We start from the raw sequence: 19,575 nt of genomic DNA, 5'->3' as shown, positions 1-19,575 counted from the left end.
TTAGACTATTTGTTTTATAATCTAAAATCAATACTTTACTCTTATAGCTCTTGTAATACCTTTTTCTTCACATATGCTCTATTTTTTTATCCAGCCAAAGCATGAATGCATCTTTATTTATTAAACTCTATTGTGGTGCGATACCATAGCCCTAGTTAGAATCAGGCCCTCTTTTGTCTTACTGGTATTTTGTGTCTCCTGATGTGTGCCTTGTGTACTCGGGCTATGCTTTAGGATCTGACACCTTGGATGCATCCACATGACCGCATATGTGCGTCTTGCAGCATCTCAAAGACCTTTAAGATGCTGCAAGAGGCACATGCAGGGACAAGGAAACATTCCCCACCCTGCAAATTCGCAGCATGGGGGCAAAATTAGACCCCAGGGATCAAAAAAAACTGCGGCAGAAAAAAGTGGGGCAGGGCGCAGTCCTGGACCATGCCCCGAGGCAACCGGAGGCTTGGTCCTCCACAGAGACGCTCTGGTAGCCTGCCGGAGCGTCTCTGTGGTTGGCCCTTTCCCCAGTGCTGAAGCACGCTGCCTGCAGCAACCATGACCTGGGCTCCATGCCAGGTAAGTAGGGGGTGGGGGGAGCTGGAGGAGTAAGGGGGACTACTGAGGGTGCAGGGGACCATGGGGGGGCAGCTTGGGAGGGGTGGGTCTGCCGCTGCTCCCCCTGCATGGCTCCAGCCTCTCCTCCTTGCCCCGCAGCAAGGTGCAGCTCCCTGCTCGGCTACGGCCCCCTGCTTGGCCCACGCCCAGCTCTAGTCCCCCCTGCTCTGCCTGCAACCGGGTGCAGCCCCCTGCTCACCTCCTTGCTCCAAGTGGCACAATTTGCCTCACAGCATCATGCATGGCTGGGCACACGCACTGAGGCAAAAAGCCCTGGCTCAAATTTGCACTGCTTCTATTTGAGCTGCTGCAAGCGCACATACTTGCATGTGTGGACGCACCCCTTAAGTTTTTTCATTAATTTGAAACCTCCATTCTATAAAATTAACCTGTCATTTTGGCTAACTTGGCTCATTTGCTGGCTACAGGAAAAATATCAGGAGACTTGTTATAAATTTTCAAAGATAAGAGTGTAAATGATTATATTTCTCCTATAGGAACCTCCTATTGCCTCTGATATTGCCCAGATAGAGCAGTTTAAAAATATTAGTGTTTTGGGAGGATTTATGTAAAAGTTTGTATTTGTAAATGTATTCAGTTCTGGTCTGTTAAAGAAGGGTAAATAATAAATGATCGTATTTTTATAAAGGCAGAGATTTGGATGAGAACAGGACTGAGAGCCAAGAAGTTTAAATCCTGGTTCTGCCATGGACTGTTTCTGTGGCCTTAGGTAGATTTATTATTCTTTCGGGCTTAGTTTATTTGCTTGTAAAATTAAGAAAATGCTATTTACTGGTCTTATAAGAAATGTCTAGTGGGTCAGGTCTGTCTAGCCCTGTCTTTCACAGTGGCAGAGAGTGGATACTAAGGAGAGAGAACTCAAGCAGGGCATACTCAGAAAGATCCATCCCCTGCCCCTCCCCTTCTATGGCTTCCAGCCTTCAGAGGCCTAGGAAGTTCCCATTCTGAGGTTTGCTTAAAATGAACTGATAGAGAATAATTCTATCATTCGTGAATTTTCTAGTGCCTCTTTTTTGAACCTTGTTAAACTATCAGCCACAATTATTATCTCAAGAGTCTGGACAAAGTAGTTGTTTGTTTATAGACTACAATGGCTATAACAATGACTCAATGCCACAGCACCCTGAGGTGCCTTGAGATCCTTTCAAGAATTCTCCTGGGTGCCATGCAGTGTTAGATCTGCAAACTGGATTCATAAGATAAACCCAGAGACATCAAATGAGAATCCACAATGTTAAAAACTTTCTGCCCTATTGTGGTCTTTCTGAGTTCTTTGCAACAGGAAAATTTCTCTCTTTTTCTATACTCCAAAAACAAATGAGAGAAGCATTGCATCTGAGAGGGGGTGCCATGAATCTAGAAAGATGGGGAACCACTGGGCTATAAAGTGATACAAAAGCAATGATGATTAAGAACTGTGAACATACCTGGCATTTTTATTATTAGATTCTACGAATCATGGAGTCCATTTGGGAAGCAGAATCCTTGGACCTGTGTTTGCTACCATATGGATGCATTTCTACTGGAAACAAAATAGGTATGGTGCATTTGATGAGTAAAAATTATTCCAGAGTATGTAAGGTTTAGTGTGTGTGTGTGTGTGTGTGTGTGTGTGTGTGTGTGTGTGTGTGTGTTGGCTCCAGGGTCAGTTGGACCTTTGAACCCTTTCCCAAGCCCTCTGTGTACACCCCTTTCGAAAGACAGGCCCAGTGTTTGCATTTCTGAGTGCTATTATCATGTACAGTAAAATCCATGTTATCTGGCATCTATAAGTCGGGATGCTCTACTAACCGGAACTTCTGACCGGCTGTGGGGGGGGCGAGGAAAGCTTGTATACGGTGGCAGCTGCCGCCACCCACCACCCTGTGCTGTCACTGCTCTGTGAGCGGCCATTGCCACCCCTTCCCCCCACTCCGCGTTATCTGCCTCAGATAACCAGAATTTTTACATAACTGGCACCCAGCATTCCCTACTCATGCCGGATAATAGGGATTTTGCTGTAGTTAGGCTGTGTCCACAGTCTTACACTTTTACCAACCATGTTTCTTCCTTTGGTCCAAATAGATCTGGCTCCTGTTCTAGATTTCCCTTTGGGGAGCTATAATGTATATGAAAAAGCAGTGAAATCAGTCAGTTTCTTCAAAATAAAATAATGTTTTATTCCTAGAAATGGAGCAGTCAGAGGCATGGTTTACAATAACAAAAGGGATCTCATGCATGGCATTTACCCAATATTTTTCACATTTCTCGAGAAAGGCCTCACTTTTCCCAGGATCCCTAGCTCCTCCTGGTACTGGATACATCAGTCTATACACTGCCTTTCCCTGCCCCTTTAAATCCGAAATTCTGTTTTTCTCTATGTCCACCTGCTGCCTTACCAGGCTTAAGCCAAGAGGATTCTGTACCTATCTTGGACAAAGATAAAATTTCAAAGACTTTGTTGCCAGTGAGAGGTAGCTAGCTGTGTTAGGCTGAAGTCAGGCAGGAAGCAGGGTAGCTTTGCACCTTGTGGGGCACATCTGCACATGCAGTTAACGTGCCTGAATTTTCTATGAAGAAAATTCAGGTTCATTCACGTGCTCCTGGGCATGCATCTGAACATGTGCCTGAACAATGGGAACTGTCCTGCCCTGCTCTGCCCCCCTGCAGCAGCCAGGGCTAACAGGGGGTATGGGGGGTCAGTTCTAGGTGCTGTCCTGGCTCTGGGGGCAGCTGCCTGCCAGCCATGCAGCAATCAGGGCCAGCCCCTATTACCTTCAGGTGGGAGGAACTCTTCCAGCTGCAGGACAGCTGTCTCCCAGCCTCATGGAGATCAGGACTTGTCCTGATCTCTGCAGGGTGGGGGAGCTGCCCTGCTTGCAGAGCAGCTGCCTCTGAGCCATGTGGAGCATGGAGAGCTCTCTCCGTGGGGCATGGAGAACTGTCCCAGCTGCAGGGCAGCTGCCTCCCAGCTGTGTGGTGGAGAAAGCCATTGTGATTTCCATATGGCAGGGAGGCAGCTGCCTTTCAGCCAGAACAGTTCTCCCTGTCCCACAGAGATCGGGGCTTAGCCAGGCAGCAGTGGTCCCCTGCTGCCTGGGCTGACTGAGAGCAAATTGGTCCATGTCAGGGTCTACATTTGCAGTCTAGCACATTAGTTAATGTGTCATTTTTCTAGTACAGTATAACCTCATAAATCTGACTTGCTTGGGACCAAGCACCTGCTGGAAACTTGAAAATTCTCAATTTTTGAAACTCAAGCAGCGACTGGTCATGGAGCGGGGGGTAGCAGTGGCCACATGTGAGGTGGGGTGCTGGACGGTGGTGGCACCTGCTGCGTGCAAGCTTCCCCCTCCTTGTCTGGAGGGCTGGGGGGAATGGCGGCTGGTCCCGGAGCAGTGGCCGCACAGAGAGCAGTGGCACGGGGTGGCGGATGGTGGCAGCTGCAGTGGCTGCCACGTGCAAGCTTCCACCTCCACATTCAGTAGTAGTGTATTTTTAAAAAGAGTTCTGGATCTTTGATATCTGGATTTATTAGGTTATACTGTACCTGTACGTATTGGTAGTAGCAGACGACACATTAGCCTGATTTAAAGCACAATAATTGATGTGCATGTGTAGAAGGTGATGCTTTATTGTGCATTAGATTAGCTTAATGCACAGTACAGTGATTCATATAGACACACCCATAGACTAACTAAATTGGAGATGCATAGCATAAGCTTTCATGAGTAGTAGCTTACTGCTGTGAAGGGACCCTGCCATAGGGACCCTTCGCAGCATCTGATGAAATAAGCTGCTGCTCATGAAAGCTTATGCTATGCAACTCTGATTTAGTTAATCTGTAAGGTGCAATTCTACCCTGCCTTCTGCCTGTCTTTGTTGCCAGTACCATGAAGCTTTAAGGACTGCCTGATATATTATCTGCCCTTAAAATGTTATTGGCATAGCTATGTTATTTAGCTAACCAACAGAGCCAGGCCAGCAGAAAGCCTAGTATAGAGATAATATTCTGACAGGAATTTTTTTTAGTATTAGCGTATTCTGTTTAGGGAACTGGTTTAATGTGGTCTGTTAGAATAATTCTTGTTTAGTAGTATATGGTACGTCTCCACTAGAGGGTGTTGCTGGCATAGCTATATAGCCATACAGCTGTACTGATGAACCTTTTGAGTGCAGCCAGGGCCTAAAGCCACTGATTTCCTGCAGACATGTAAAAGCAGCTAGGACTGAGTTGCATGGATTGCATCCACATAGCAGGCTGCACAGTAGCAATCAAATGGGCAGATATCTTCAAAATTTGTATTGACTTGTTATTTCTCCCTTACTTTCCTCTCTCTGCAACAAAAATGGTTTTATAGGTAGGAGGATATGATTACCAGTAAATTTAAGAATTCTCTGGAAACCTTTTCTGTAAAATATGAGGGATATGACTAGATTCAGTTGCAGTAAAAAGGCTTTAGCAATGTTCATTTTAGGTCACATGCATAAGTCATTCATGACATCATGGTTTCTAAGCAACATAGCAATTTTCAATTCATGCTGATAAAACGCAAGGTGGTGTGACAAAGGGGTTTCCCTTTCTCGGTATAGCTAGATATTATGTTTTTAAAAAAAGAGAAAATAGTGTTAAATTTCTATTAAAATGAAAAAGGAAATTTAAAATGACTTGTGAGTAAAATTGTTAGTATGGTACATGTATTTTACCATTATTGCCAATATGAAATGTTTTGAAATTTTATTCTCTCTCATTAGAGGCATTTTATTAGAAAACCTAATAGTGCTAGAAAAGTTAAAGCTGAATTTGCATATAAATTTATGTTTAAACAATCCAATCACATAAAAATACCTGGGGAAAATATCTGCCAGTTTATACAAGGTCCTTGAGTTTAGCTTATAAACCATATTGTTCTCTTTTCTTTTATGGGTTCTTAATAACCTTCCTTTTTTTAATTTCAAAGAAATGTATCGTCTTGTAATTCATAGCTTTAAGGGGATTTTCTGTCTTATGGCAGATCTAAGAATTTAGCATGTCTTCAGCACCTCAGAAAGGGGCGTGACTGATCAGATAAAAGCCTCTGCTCAGGATATTGAAAGAAGTCTCTGTTTAACTATTAACCTTCAATGCGTGGCTCTTTGTACTGGTTTGGTATCTCATGGAGCTGACACGTTCTTCAAAAATATTCATGTGTGGGTTTCCCCAAAGCCCATTCTTCTCCCCTATTTTATTTAAATATGTATGAAGTTACAGGGAATGTTTGTAAGTCAGCACAGATTAATAATGTTCCAGCAGTATGGAGACAAAACCCACTTCTAAATTTCCTTAATGTCAAATTGAAACGAGCATTTTCTTGATTTCTCAACACCTGGCTGAAATCATCACCAGGATGGAGAGCAGCTGCCTGGGGAGAGCCAGAGGAGAGAGGGTCAGGAGCAGAGAAAAAAGAATTATATATATAAGGGCTTGGTTCATCTGTCTTGTGTCTGTCCATAATGCTCTTGGGGTGTGTGGCTCCCAGCAGGGCGTGGCTCCAGCCAGTGCTGCATGAGGGGTGAATTGCCCATCAAGAATGATGGTGTGGATGGAGCGCTGCATGGCAGAGGGGACGGAGCACCGCTGGCCTTGCCGCGCCTCCCCCCCTCTCCCCCACTGGCCCCGCTCCTTGGAGGCAGCAGGGGCACAGGGTGGTGGCAGCACAGTGCAATCCCCATCCCCACCATCATTCTTGATGGGCAGTTCACTAGTTCTCTATATAACTAGGCTGAGATGCTGGAACCCAGGGGAGATTAGTTACAAACCTTGGCAGTTACAGATATTGCACGTGCAATATGAAATGGCTTTTAACCTCGCTTTTCCAAAATAATGTTATTTACAGGGGGAGGGAAGAACACACAGAGCAAAAGAATTTCCCCAAGAGGAGGAATTATCAGGGAGCATGGGGGAAGAAAAACCTGCTGTATTATCCTTCTGAGGGCCTCAGGTGCTATGGTTATCTATGTAGTGTACGAGCTTGGATGGCTAGAAATTTGCCCGTCTTGGGCAGGACAGACAGGATGCTGACCACAGACATATTCTCTATGCTGTGAGGCACTTGAAACAGTGCAGGGAGCACAGCACCAGAATCATCAGCTTTCATCCCAAGAATCGGGAAGAAGAGAAATAACCTCAGGCTCCTTCCCCAGAGTTGTGTAAGAGGAGGGAAGAGGCAGGAAGAGTATCAAATACTAGCACAGATTCCAGTTTATGGAGCAATTTCCTAATACTACAGTTGCAACCATTTGTGGTGTGGAGTTGCATTAATACATAAAGACTTTGAATTATGAAATGGCAACAGCTTAATGCAAATACCTCAACAGAATATAAGAGCTTCATGCAACCTTGTAGCTCATTAAAAAGTATGCAAATAGCATTGGTTTAAATATGTAACTATACAGCTGTATTTTATTAAAGTACTTTAAGAGATGACATTTTTGTCTGTTGTAGGAATGATTGAAATTGTGAAGGATGCTACAACAATTGCTAAAATTCAACAAAGTACAGTTGGCAACACAGGTGCATTTAAGGATGAAATATTAAACCAGTGGCTTAAAGAAAGATGTGTTATTGAAGAAAAGGTGAGTTTTTGACTCTTCCAGCTGGCACCAAAGTGACTTTTAAATAGGGTGTGTGCTTCTAAGTCACTTAGGAGCCTAGCATTGGTTTGCTTACTGAGTTTGGTCAAGTCCCTGGAGTTCTCAGCCCAGTGTTCAGCTCTGTGAAATGGGATAACAGTATATAGCTACTTCATGTGTATATTGTGTTAGGAGCAGAGCCTAAGGGGAATGCAGTGCAGGATCCTGTTCGTAATCTTTATACAGACCTTGAAAGAAGAACTGTAATACATGGACTTTTCTTACTATTTTTTCATTGTTACTTGTTAACAAAATGGACAGTGACCCTTGATGGGCTGAACCAAAAATAAAGATAACCGTTTAAGGGAATTACTGAAGGAGTGTTTAAGTCTTAAGCATAAAAATTTTAACCTCCCTAAAACTTATGTTACATACTAGTTTCAGGCAGCAGTGGAAAGATTTGTTTATTCTTGTGCTGGTTACTGTGTGGCAACCTTTGTACTTGGAATAGGAGACAGACACAACGACAACATTATGATTACAGAATCAGGTAAGTTTTTTGTTTTGTTTTGTTTTTTAAGAGTTATATATTGGAATTTACTGGTCTGTTTTATTAGATGCATATTTAACTGATATTATGCATTACCTTCACCAACACAAGCAGAATTGTTTGATGGCTCCAGTCCATCTGTAACCTACAGATTGTAAATCATTTGGGTTTTGAGAACTTCCATAATGGAGATGCATTTAATAATAGGAGTTTGTAACAAGCTTATAGAATCTCATGGAGAGCTGTATTTTTTCATCAATAAAAATAAAATAAAACCAAATCTGTGACAAGTTTTACACCCTATTCTGCCTTTGGGCACAGGAATACAAGTCTAGTGAAGCTCAGTGAGGATTGGGTCTGAGGAAAAATTGAGTAGTTAATTAAATGTCTTGGCTTCCAGCAGACAGATATTTCTATATCTTTATCAGAAGTCCTATTGAATTAGCAAGGATACACTATGTGCACTATAGAAACATGTAAGATGGTTTATAAAAAAAATCCAGAAGGTGTTTAGTCCTACTGTATTCCATTGGGATTTTGTTTAAGGATATATAGTGTAGACATAAGTTTTTACAAAGTAACTTGTGATATTTATATTATAAGATGCAATGGTTCTGCTTGCTTATTAAAGGATGCCAAAGATAAGTTCAGTCAATAATATTTTACTGAGAGGACCTGCTGATTGAATAAAAAAACCAAAACATGTCTGCTCTTGCATAGTGGGGCTAGCATATAGTAAAGTAAACCCAAATTAATTTATTGACAATAGTTTTGTGAATGGTAATGGTCAGTACTGCTTGGTTGTTATTTCCCAAGCTAATCTTGAATTCTTTTTATAAAGGCAATCTTTTTCACATTGACTTTGGCCATATTCTTGGGAATTACAAAAGTTTCCTTGGAATTAATAAGGAAAGAGTCCCTTTTGTGTTGACACCAGATTTTCTGTTTGTCATGGGCACTTCTGGAAAGAAAACAAGTCAGCATTTCCATAAATTTCAGGTAAGAATCAATCTTTTGATGTAAATCAGTTGATTAAGCAAAGTTCTATCCATTAATGGTTCCATAGTCTTCAACATCCAAGAGTCCCTAGAACTCCTGTTAATAGAAATCTGCTGAAATATAATAGTCTAGATTATTTTAGGCATAGCTGAGTGCCAAAATTTCTTATCCAGTTACAGGAACTAGAATTCCAAAGCATGTAAAAGGCTCTTGGCATTCCTTACTGTGCAGGAAAATTGAATGAGGAGCCTTGCTTTTCTTGACTGGGATTGCCCAATGGGGGCTGGGCATTCTTCAAATTCTTGGGCCGGTCCTGGGCTGCATGCCTACTTACCAGGTTCTAAGTAGCTTTTTCTGAATAGGAATTTATTGTTCTATGGTAGTTTTGTGACATTAAGTCATTGAAGACTGAGTTCTACAAACTGCTGCCACTTTTAAAGTTATGCTTTTTAAAGTAGCTAAGTATATATTGATATAGGATTTTTTAGGAATAAACCCATACAGTCCTCCATTTTTAATCCAAAACAGCTCCAGCACTGAAGCAATTTCACTGTTTTAAGCAGTGCCGAATTCCAAGTGACCCACAGATATACCTGCACTGTAACATGGCTAAACACGTTTAAAAGCAAGTACTAGAAAGCCTGAGCCATCACACTTTCACTCCAATTGTATGGCTGAGTGATTTTTGTTTCAGTATATCTTCCAGTAAGCTGAACCTTCCTATAATTGCAATGAAATACTGACATTAAGTACAGGCTTGAGTAGGCTTGAGATTTGTGTAACCAGAGTAAATGCTGCCACACCAGTGCAAAGCAGTGCTGGCATCTATACAATTTGCTGCCTGCATAGCTACCCACTGGGCCAGTTCCCAGACCTCGTTGATGCACTGAGCCAATGTGTACCAGCAACTGGACAATATCCCCTAAGGGCTGCTAATAACAAATCACTAGTGCAGATCAACATAAATTCTGGTGTGGGCCTTCAGCCCACAGTCTTTAAGCCTAGGAGTTAAATTACTGCTAACTAATTCAGATAGACATTTTGAGCTTTAAGGCCACCAGTCCAATTTTTACTAGTAGTCATAACCAAATAAAAGGTACAAGTTCAGTTTATAGTTTCTTGATCTACAATCACATTCATATGAAATGTCAAGTATGTATCTTTTTTACATGAGAGAGATGGATAAAGACTGATTAAAGTTTAACTACAGGGTGCAGTTCTGCAGTATTATAGTCTGTCTCTAAATTGCTACTTTGGCAATGCTTATTTGAATGGGTCATCTGTTTTAAATCAATAAAAAGAAAATTAAAATACATTTCATGTGCCAAGAAAGCATCACATAAGATCTTTTCCTCTAGTAAGCTATATTCTTAGGGGGGTGGGTTTAAGAAAAGACAGTACCTTTTCATTTTCAGTGGGCAAGGTACATCTTAGCCCTTTGTAAATAAGTGTGTTATTCATTGTGACTGCTGACCGTCTTTTAAAATATTAATACAGAAGTCTTATTATTGATCCTTATTGTTAACTTTTAACATTATCTCTTATTAATTTGATGTTCAGCCTCATAGTATGTTGTTCTTCAGATAAACTTTTGTCTTTAAATGATCTGGTGTTTCTTCCTATTTAAAATAATTGGAAGAGAAAAAAATTAGGCATTTAAAAATAACCCTAGTCACAGGTCATATTGCAGATCTTAGAAGCAGTTAATCAGTAAAACACATAGTTACCTATTCTTCTTCTTAAATTATCCATGGCATGGCAAAGCTAGAAACAGTCTCCTGATATAATATTTTCTTGATCATTCTATCAGAGCTTAGCCTAAGCTTTACTTTCCCCACCCCCCTCATATTTCGTGGAATTCAGGTGCTAAAATATATTGTGTTTTGAAGCCTTATTTTGCTGAAAGCATTATTGATATGCTGTGCCTTTACCACAAAGGTGCATTTCAGGACATCTGGGCTGGAACTGAGAAGAAGAATATTTTATTGCTCATAGAGGTGAATTTTCTGGCTACCTTACATACTTCTTAGAGTTCCTTCATTGTTCTTTATGTCCATTGTGGTAACAGTAATGGTACTTATCTGCATTTTTCTTATTCTCTAGCTTTTTGGCTGGGATCAAGTAACACCTTTCCAGAAATAGGGGGACTTCTTTAATATAGAATTTCAGAAGCTAAGACAACAGGCTCTGTGAATCAGAGAACTGTTCCTCCTTTAATTTTTTAAAACCCTGAGACTGTCCACTTCCAGTTCTATTTCAGATTTCTATGGTCTGCGGCTTTTTGTCTGCCAAAGCGTTGCTTTTTACTTTACTTACATTTTTCCTTTGCAATACCTCCATTGCCTTTTGGCTTTATTTTTATTTTGATTACTAATTATCAGGATGGATTTGATTTAAATCAAATCAGTTTAAATTATGATTTAAATCAGGGGTTCTCAATTCCCGGGCCGCAGCCCAGTGCCAGGCCGTGGCAGTTTGGCTGCTGGTCCGTAGCGTGGTCAGTTGCCAGACCGGAAGTGGCTGCGGACTGGCAAACCACGGCCCCCCAGAGCCAGGCGGAGAGGCCGCAGCTCCTTTTGCAAGGCCTGGGGCAGCACAGAGTTTGGCCCCCCCCCCCCCGCCCAGGGGTGGGGGTTTTCCCCCCCCCCCCCCGTCCAGGGGTGGGGGTATCTTTACCCATCTTCCGGCTGGAAATTCCAGCTGCAGTCAGCTCTGACTGCTGGGCCATGGTTTGCCAGGCTATGGCCACTTCTGGGCTGTGGGTCGTCGGGTTGTGGCATAAAAACTTTGGGAACCCCTGATTTAAATCACACTGTAAATCATTGGTCAGGAAGCCTCGATTTAATCATTATTTTCTACAAAAAGTGCGTTTGTGTTACTTGATATCCTTTATTCATTTAATTTCTTGAAACTTTGTACTTTTAGAGAGAGGTAAGGGCTTGATTGTGTGTACACATATTCAGAGACAAGAGAGCTGATGGGTGGGTAATAAGATCTGTTCTGTCTCACCTCCATATACTGCTGTTAACAAGAATTTTGTCTCTGGAGATACAAATCCACAGTTTGAGAACTGAAACTAAGCATCACAGAGATGCTTAATGGGATCTTCTAGAGACTGAGCACCGAGTCCCATTGAGTAGAGTGGTTTTATTTAGTCTTTACTAATCTGTAGAGGAGCCTCTAGGAACCCCATAAGATTGGGCCTTTAATGTAGTCCATGGCCTATTGTGACCTATTTATAAAACTTTTTGGAAAATGTTAAGTGAATATATTGTCTCAACTAATCTGTAATTAGAAGTTATAATCCCTATTCCATGATGATATCTTTGAGCTTTAACGTATCTTAAATTAAAACTATATATAGGCTTTTTTTTAAAGCATCTTAACAAATAAAATTAAAAACACAATTAAATCAAAAAATCTGATTTAAATTTTAAAAATCCTATTTTTTATTTTTAAAACTGTTGATTTTTATCCACCCAGCTAATTACTTTGCTACAGAGTTGATAATGCAATATTATATTTTTCAAGTGCCACCTGAACACCTCTTGTAGTCAAATCTTGTATATGATTCTTAAGAAAAGGCAACAGGGAAAATATGTAACTCTTCATCCTTTGGAAGTGAGGTGGGAAGAGAAGGTTTATATATGTAAATTTGGACGATGTACATTAGAAAGAGATCAAAAAAATTACAAGATTAATGCCTACAACAGCGTTGGGCCATCAAAAATATCAGTTGTTCCTTCACTGTGTGTATGAGGGTTTTTTATGTCTGTGCTTTCACTTCATTCAGTTTGGGTTGGGTTGTTTTTTTTTGTTCTCTAAGGTCCTTTTATGGTCATTTTCTGTGGCAACGTTTTTCATACCTTTGATTGCATACATGTGCTGTTGATTTCACCTCTCTCTGCCCCTCCTGCAAAATAGAAATCTGGTTCCCTAGTGAGCATCTGTTCAAAACTCTGTTCAGTTCACTTACAAACAGTTAATTTTACAAGTCATCGCAGATTCTTAAAACCTTAATATCCTTTGAGACACCAAGCTTGAGGTCTTATGAAGCCACTGTTTCATTTTTCCTCTCTTCTTGACACCGGCTATGCCTAGTCTCCCTGGAAACAACTTTTTTTTATATGACTATATATGTCATTTTCTCTCATCTCCTTGGAGAAGCTAATTAGCGTTCAGCTTTTGTGACAACCGTTTCTCATTCAAAGTTAATATAAAGAAGTAGAAAATCCTCCTTTCTGATGTTAAGGAGATACACTTGTTCCTACAAAGTTAAGCTTAAATTATTTTTTTTGTTACAAGCTCCACTCTGGTCAACATAACCCATGGTTCAACAGTTAAGTTTTAGTTTAGTTTATTTGTTAAAGTGAAATATATTTCTGTCTGTCACTGGGGAAAAAGATTTAAACCTGATTAAAAATGAACTTTGTGGCAGGGTTTTGATGGTACTTTGTGAGAAGCTACCAGGAACTATTTGTATTGTTGAATGTTTTCTAAGGTATTTTAAATTAATTCATTTAAAATGTGCATAATGTCTGATCTTAAAGAGAATCTAAATGGTTGGAGGTTCACTTATTTGGATTTTTTTTTGTTTAATAAATGCAACTTTCTTAGGAAGCACCTTATCTTTCCATTACTGAAATGTATTCTTTAGCTTAACTTTAGCATAATGATGGTTATAGGATAATGAAGCTTATAGGAAATAATGAAGCTTATAGGAAAGCTTCACTGTGATGGTTCATTCAAACAGTTTTCAAAAGGTGTATTTCTAAAAATAAATGTGGTATAAATTTAATGTAAAATAATTGGATTCAGTGAATACATTTGTTCCTTTCCATTAAATAATCTTTTCAGAAGTATTGTAAATTCTCTGGCCTATAGGAATTGTTTGTCCTTCTAAAGCTTCTAAATGAAGTGCAAACAGAGTGTATAGACAAGTGGTAAAGCAATTATCATACGAACATTTTTTCCTCTGTTGACTTCAGTATGACAGTAGAATATAGAAATCCAACATTTCTTCAGCAAAAGAGGTGCAAAAGCGCTTAATACTCTAGCTGGTGAAAATAATAGCTATCTATCAGCTGGATAAACCTTCTTCAGAAGCTTGAGCCTGAAAAAAGTTCTCCATTAAACGAGTAATCATCTTTGTAAAGTTTACAGGTAAATAAAAAATAAATAAACTGCCCCAAAGGTGCATCTCTTCTTGGAGTTTTGTGAAGACTCTTGTTATAAATGGAGCACTACCAATTTTAAGAGAGGTGATGAATCATCTCTGCTTCTTTAGTTAGTGGCATTTATTATACATTAGGGAAATTAAACATGAGCTTTTTTGCGAGGCAGAAGTTTTATGTTTCATTTTTTTTCTACAGCATTGTTACAAAAGGACCTTCAGATTTTACAATACCTCCCCAAATTTACACCCCAAATCTGCAAGTGTGTGAAGTAGTACTGAACCAGCAGATAGGGAGATTAGCTAAGTATTTCTGCTAAAATGAACCCTAGTATCTCAGGCTTATTTTAAGAATTAAGTATGGTTGATTTGGTGCTGAATAATTCAGATTTGAGCAAGCTGTTAAAATGAGCTTTTTTTCAGCATGTTCAGTCAATAAAGAGAGAAAATTTCTTCCTTTTTTCTAGGATGTTTGTGTGAAGGCTTATCTAGCTCTTCGACATCACACCAACCTGCTGATCATTCTGTTCTCCATGATGCTAATGACTGGAATGCCCCAGTTAACCAGCAAGGAAGATATTGAATATATCAGAGATGCATTGACAGTAGGTAAAAGTGAGGAAGATGCTAAAAAGTATTTCCTTGATCAGATTGAGGTTTGCAGAGATAAAGGCTGGACTGTACAATTTAACTGGTTTCTGCATCTTGTGCTTGGAATCAAACAAGGAGTAGAGAAGCATTCTGCCTAACACTTTCTGTAAAGTAATTCAAGATATGAATAGGAAATGAACGGTCTGTTTCCTTATTTGTAGTTTTCTAATAACAGAGCTGTTAAAATTGATGTTTCATTTGCTAATGGTTTAAATGGGCTCTCCTAAAAACTGCAAATTGGTTTAACCTAAGCTTCAAGAACACCTGTTGTCTTATTGCAGAAGTGTGTGTGTGTGTGTGCGCGCGCGTGCGCATGCACACACATATACATATCTATATATTCATGCTGGAGTTGTGACAGTGTAGCACCCTGCGTTCTGTTATGTAGCTGCTTTGCTAATGTGGCCTGCAATTTTCCCATTTGCCTTTATAATAACTTCAGTTACAGGTGAAGAAGGGGCTGGGGCAAGATAATAGCCTGGTAACTGAAGTATGACCTCTGGGAGTTTTTTTCTTCTCCTTAATTGCTCATGTTTGTCAGGCCCATCAAGAGTAGGAAGACTATTTTTCAAGTACATGATTGCATAGGTGCAGCCCTGTAGGATGTTTATTTCCTCCTTGGGAGGATTTATTACCAAGGTTTCTTCACCCTCATTCATCTCCTTTATCCTTAGACTCCGCTTGCCTTCTAACCTTAAAGTTGCTCAACAGAAAATGACACTCCCTCCACTATCTAGGGAAAACTATGCATTACCTTTGTCTTAGTATCCTGAACCATGAAGGACAGGGCTGGGTTGGTACTTCTTCAGAAAATCTTCTTTGTTTTCAAGTTCCTGAGTTTGCTTTTATAATTTTTTAAGTTTAAATGTTTCAACTTGGTGTTCTTTTAAATGCCTTATTTTTAATGGGAAACATCCGCCATATTATATGGTAGATGGATGCTTCTGTTATTTTGTGGTTAAATTACTGAAAGTCTGCCTGTACAATGAAAGCTTTACTAAAACAAGGTAATGAACGGTACTTCCTCATTCTTCAAATTAAATTCTTATCTGAGAACAGTTCACGTTTCACCAAATGTTGGAGAAGTCCAAAGGTTATTTATTCAGTGATGTATTTTGGGGTAAAACCTATTAGGAACTAAATATCATCATTGAAATTATGTATATTTTGTTATTTATGGTGTTTATTTTTTAAAACTTTTCAAACAATTGTTTATTCAAAAGTTATTTATAAAAGAAATGAAATTCCTCATTTTTAGTTTAGCAGTATATTTAAATGAAATCTAAAGAGAGAAGAAAATATAACAGGCAAGTGCTGGGTCACTTTTAACTTTCTCTTTAGTAGAAAATCTGAAAATGATTGAGCCTTTTAACACACACAGAAAAGCAAAATATTGCATGAATTTTGCCTGGACTTCAATGATTGCAGTTTGACTTGACTTGACTTGACTTGACTTGATTTGATTGACTTACCAAAGAGAGAAATAGGCTTACATTATTGATTATTAGCACTTTTGCCTGTATAATTCCTTCTTTTGTTCCATTTTTACAGAGTCTGAATCAGCATTGGTCAAGTGAATTGCTATGTTTTATTATTATTTGCATCAATCATTTCACTTTGATCAGATTTTAACTGCTGTGAGTGAGCGTGCTCTTGAAGGATTTGTAATACATGTACTGTATTTGGTGTCTCAGATATGAGACATATAGCCCATCTATTTTTTTAAATGTAGGTGCTTAATTAGTTGTTCTGCAGAGATATTTTGATGTATATGGTAAACTGTAATAAGGAAATGTTAAAAGCTTAAATGTTATGAAATCAATTTTTGTTCTACTGCAGTACTCCATACAAGACGGGTTTAAAATCATGCTGAGGTGTGAAATGTGAGAGTATTGTAATATGATGTTCCCTGGATTTGTTCTTTGTAGTTTTGAAATGAATTGTCAAGTTGTATACATTTGATGATAAATCATTAATAAAAGGATTTCTTTTTCCAAAATAGACATGATTTATTTATTATTTCTCCAGTAATTCAGAAAGCATGTCATTTTGTAAAATAATGCTATTCAAAGCCCTGCCCAAAGGAAGTTTTTTGTTCTATATAGATGAACTCACTAAAATTAGTGGTGATACTGTTTGAGAAATTTAAAATTTAAGAATTAAAAAATCCATAACGTTAAGATTCTAGCTTTATGATTGGGTAGCCTAGAGGACAAACCCTTACTTTCTAGTGAAATTTCATAAATCTGTCCTGTTTTTTAAAACTTCCTAGATTTAAATGGTACTATAATATTAAAAATAATCTATTTTTTAATATTAACATAACTGAAAGAGAAATATCTGATAAGCATTCATTACAATTTTACCAGGTCAGTGGCATTTATAAATAAACCTCTTTATGTAGGCAAAGGTCTATATAAATCTATTCCAGGAAGTAGTTCATAGTTTATTATTAAAATGAAAGCATTTTTATTAGAGCATAATAAGAGGACAAAAAATACCCAGACTAATTAAAGAAATAAACAATATATCAACAGCATTTTAGGCTAGATCCGAGTAAAAAAATTTCCTGAAACTTAGAAAATCTATTTAGAGCAGGGCTCGACAAGTTTTTGCCACTGTGGGCTGCTGTTTGCAACCCAGCTCCAGCTATGAGCCACAAATAGGCTCACCCTCCAGTGATTAGCAGATGCTGCAGAGACAATAGATAAACCAAGACAGTTGGTAGGATATTGGGGACACCTCTACTGTTCTTTCTCTGAGCCAGTTCACAATTTGATAAACTTTTCACAGGCCAGATCCAGCCCACAGACCTTAGTTTGTTGATCTGATTTAGACTACCCAGACATGATAATGGTAAATGAGTGCACATCTGTATTATGCAGAAAAGACCTATTATTCCTATCTAGGATTCTTCCACGTAATGGAGTTGGTGTCAATGGGACTATTTTGAATGAGTTAACTCTTGCCAGATCAGGCCTATTACTTGTATTAAGTATCATGCACAATACAATATAAGCTATTTGTAATGTTTCCATGTTGTATGAATTTGCAGACAATTATTTCCCACATCTTGAAAGCCATGATCCTTTCATCTAAATGTATGTTTGAGACTTAGTGGCTCCTAAAGAAGGAAAATCCAACTGTTGGGCTCATTGTGCAGTAGTAGCCATGCCTACACAAGATGCCGACTGCTCAGTAGCCCATTGGCAACACATAGGTGGTGCATGCGGGTGCACATGCACCCCCTGAAAGAAGTGCTACTGACGCTGCTGGTGGCCCCTGGGCAGTAGCCACTTGCCACACCCCCCCTCGCCACCAACACCCCCTGCGGCATTTGCGGGTGGTCGCCGATCGCTGCTGACTGAGTGGTCGCTGACCACCGGTCATAGATTTCATAGACATTAGGGGCTGGAAGGGACCTCATGAGACCATCGGGTACAGCCCCCCCGCCATAGGCATGAAGTCAGCTGGGATCAAGTGACCCCAGCAAGAAATATATCCACCTGTTTTTTGAAAGAGTCCGGAGGAGGTGTTTGCACCACCTCTGGGGGGAATTTGTTCCAGACCCTGGACACACGCACCATAAAGAACTTTTTTCTTATGTTTAGTCTAAATCAGCCTTCCTGGAGTTTATGGCCGTTAGACCTTGTTATCCCTTGGGGAGGTATGGCGAACAGCTGTTCTCCCGGGTCCTGATGTACCCCTTTTATGTAATTGTAGGCTGCCCCCAAGTCCTCCCTGAGCCTTCTCTTCTCCAGACTGAAGAGTCCCAAGTCCCTCAGCCTCTCCTTGTATGGCCTTCCCTCCAGGCCTTGGATCATACGAGTGGCTCTCCTCTGGACTCTCTCAAGCTTCTCCAAATCCTTCCTGAGATGGGGGGCACAATATTGGATGCAGTACTCCAGGTGCAGTCTCACCAGAGCCAAGTAAAGCGAGAGGATGACTTCCCCGGTTTTGCTTGAGATGCATCGGTGGATGCACACCAAAGTTTGTTTTCTTTGCCAGCCACAGCATCGCATTGGTGGCTCACATTCATCTTGTGGTCAATCAGGACCCCCAAGACCCTTTCGGTCGTGGTGCTAGCAAGCGTAGCACTGCTGAGCCTGTAAGTATGTTGAGGGTTCTTCCTACTGAGGTGAAGCACCTTACACTTCACATTGAAAGCCATCAGGTTTTGGTCAGCCCATCTTGACAGCGTGTTCAAATCAGCCTGTATCCCTAGCCTGTCCTGTGATGTGACCGCCCTCCCCCATAATTTGGTATCATCCACGAACTTGGCCAGTTCACATCTGACTCGCGAGTCCAGATCGTTGATGACGATGTTAAAGAGTACAGGCCCAAGTACCAAGCCCTGAGGGACTTCACTGGTCATCCTGTGCCACGTTGATTTGCTTCCATCAACTCGCCCCCCCCCGCCCCCTCCCCACTGCCAACACCGCTGCAGCTGCCTGTGGGTGCTCCCCGCTCGCTGCTGCCATGCCACTGCTGCCGCATGCGGACGGTTGCCGTGCCCCACCAGCCTCCAGGGGAACAAGTTGTTCACGCGGTAGCCCATGACTACCACACAGTAACAAGGTACGGCAGGAAGCATGACGTGACACTACTACACTGTAGTCACGAACTACTACCCAGTCAGTGTCATGAAACGGCCATTCCTTAGCACGACTGGACAATAACTCCGGTTACCATGCAGTCATTTAGTGCTTGTTTAGTACTGAGTAACAACTGCTCAGTCAACATTTCGTGTAGATCCGTCCAGTGCGTGGTAGTGGTACTAAGTTTACTCGAATCTAAGATGAGTCTTCCCCCCCGCCCCCCCCAAAACAACAATGGAGGTGGGGAAAGGGTCTTATCAAGGATTCAAGTAGCAGCCTAGGGCAGGTGTTGGCTCAGCTCTGGGTTTGGAGCTGGATCTAGAGCTGAACTGCCTGCCCTGGGCTGGAATGGCTCATTTGGCAGGGGAGAGGGCACACAG

General features: G+C 40.6%; 1 protein-coding gene across 4 annotated transcripts in view; it reads left to right on the top strand.

Moving 5' to 3' along the window:
* Positions 1-16,596, top strand: part of PIK3CG (phosphatidylinositol-4,5-bisphosphate 3-kinase catalytic subunit gamma) — a 45,617-nt gene extending 29,021 nt beyond the window's left edge. For 3 of the 4 annotated variants that reach the window (XM_006026440.3, XM_006026442.3, XM_006026441.3), the window contains exons 7-11: positions 2,080-2,170; positions 7,097-7,227; positions 7,663-7,774; positions 8,616-8,773; positions 14,414-16,596. In XM_006026440.3, the coding sequence (XP_006026502.1) occupies positions 2,080-2,170; positions 7,097-7,227; positions 7,663-7,774; positions 8,616-8,773; positions 14,414-14,695 (774 nt within the window). In that variant the 3' untranslated portion in view covers positions 14,696-16,596. The remainder of the gene's footprint in view (positions 1-2,079; positions 2,171-7,096; positions 7,228-7,662; positions 7,775-8,615; positions 8,774-14,413) is intronic. The other variant, XM_025207396.1, reaches the window with a different exon arrangement.
* The last annotated feature ends 2,979 nt before the right edge of the window (positions 16,597-19,575 follow it).

Source organism: Alligator sinensis, unplaced genomic scaffold (genome assembly GCF_000455745.1).
Source record: "Alligator sinensis unplaced genomic scaffold, ASM45574v1 scaffold100_1, whole genome shotgun sequence".
NCBI classification, from domain to species: Eukaryota; Metazoa; Chordata; order Crocodylia; family Alligatoridae; genus Alligator; species Alligator sinensis.
The sequence above is the reverse complement of the archived record's forward strand: the minus strand, read 5'-3'. Positions and strand labels throughout refer to the sequence as shown.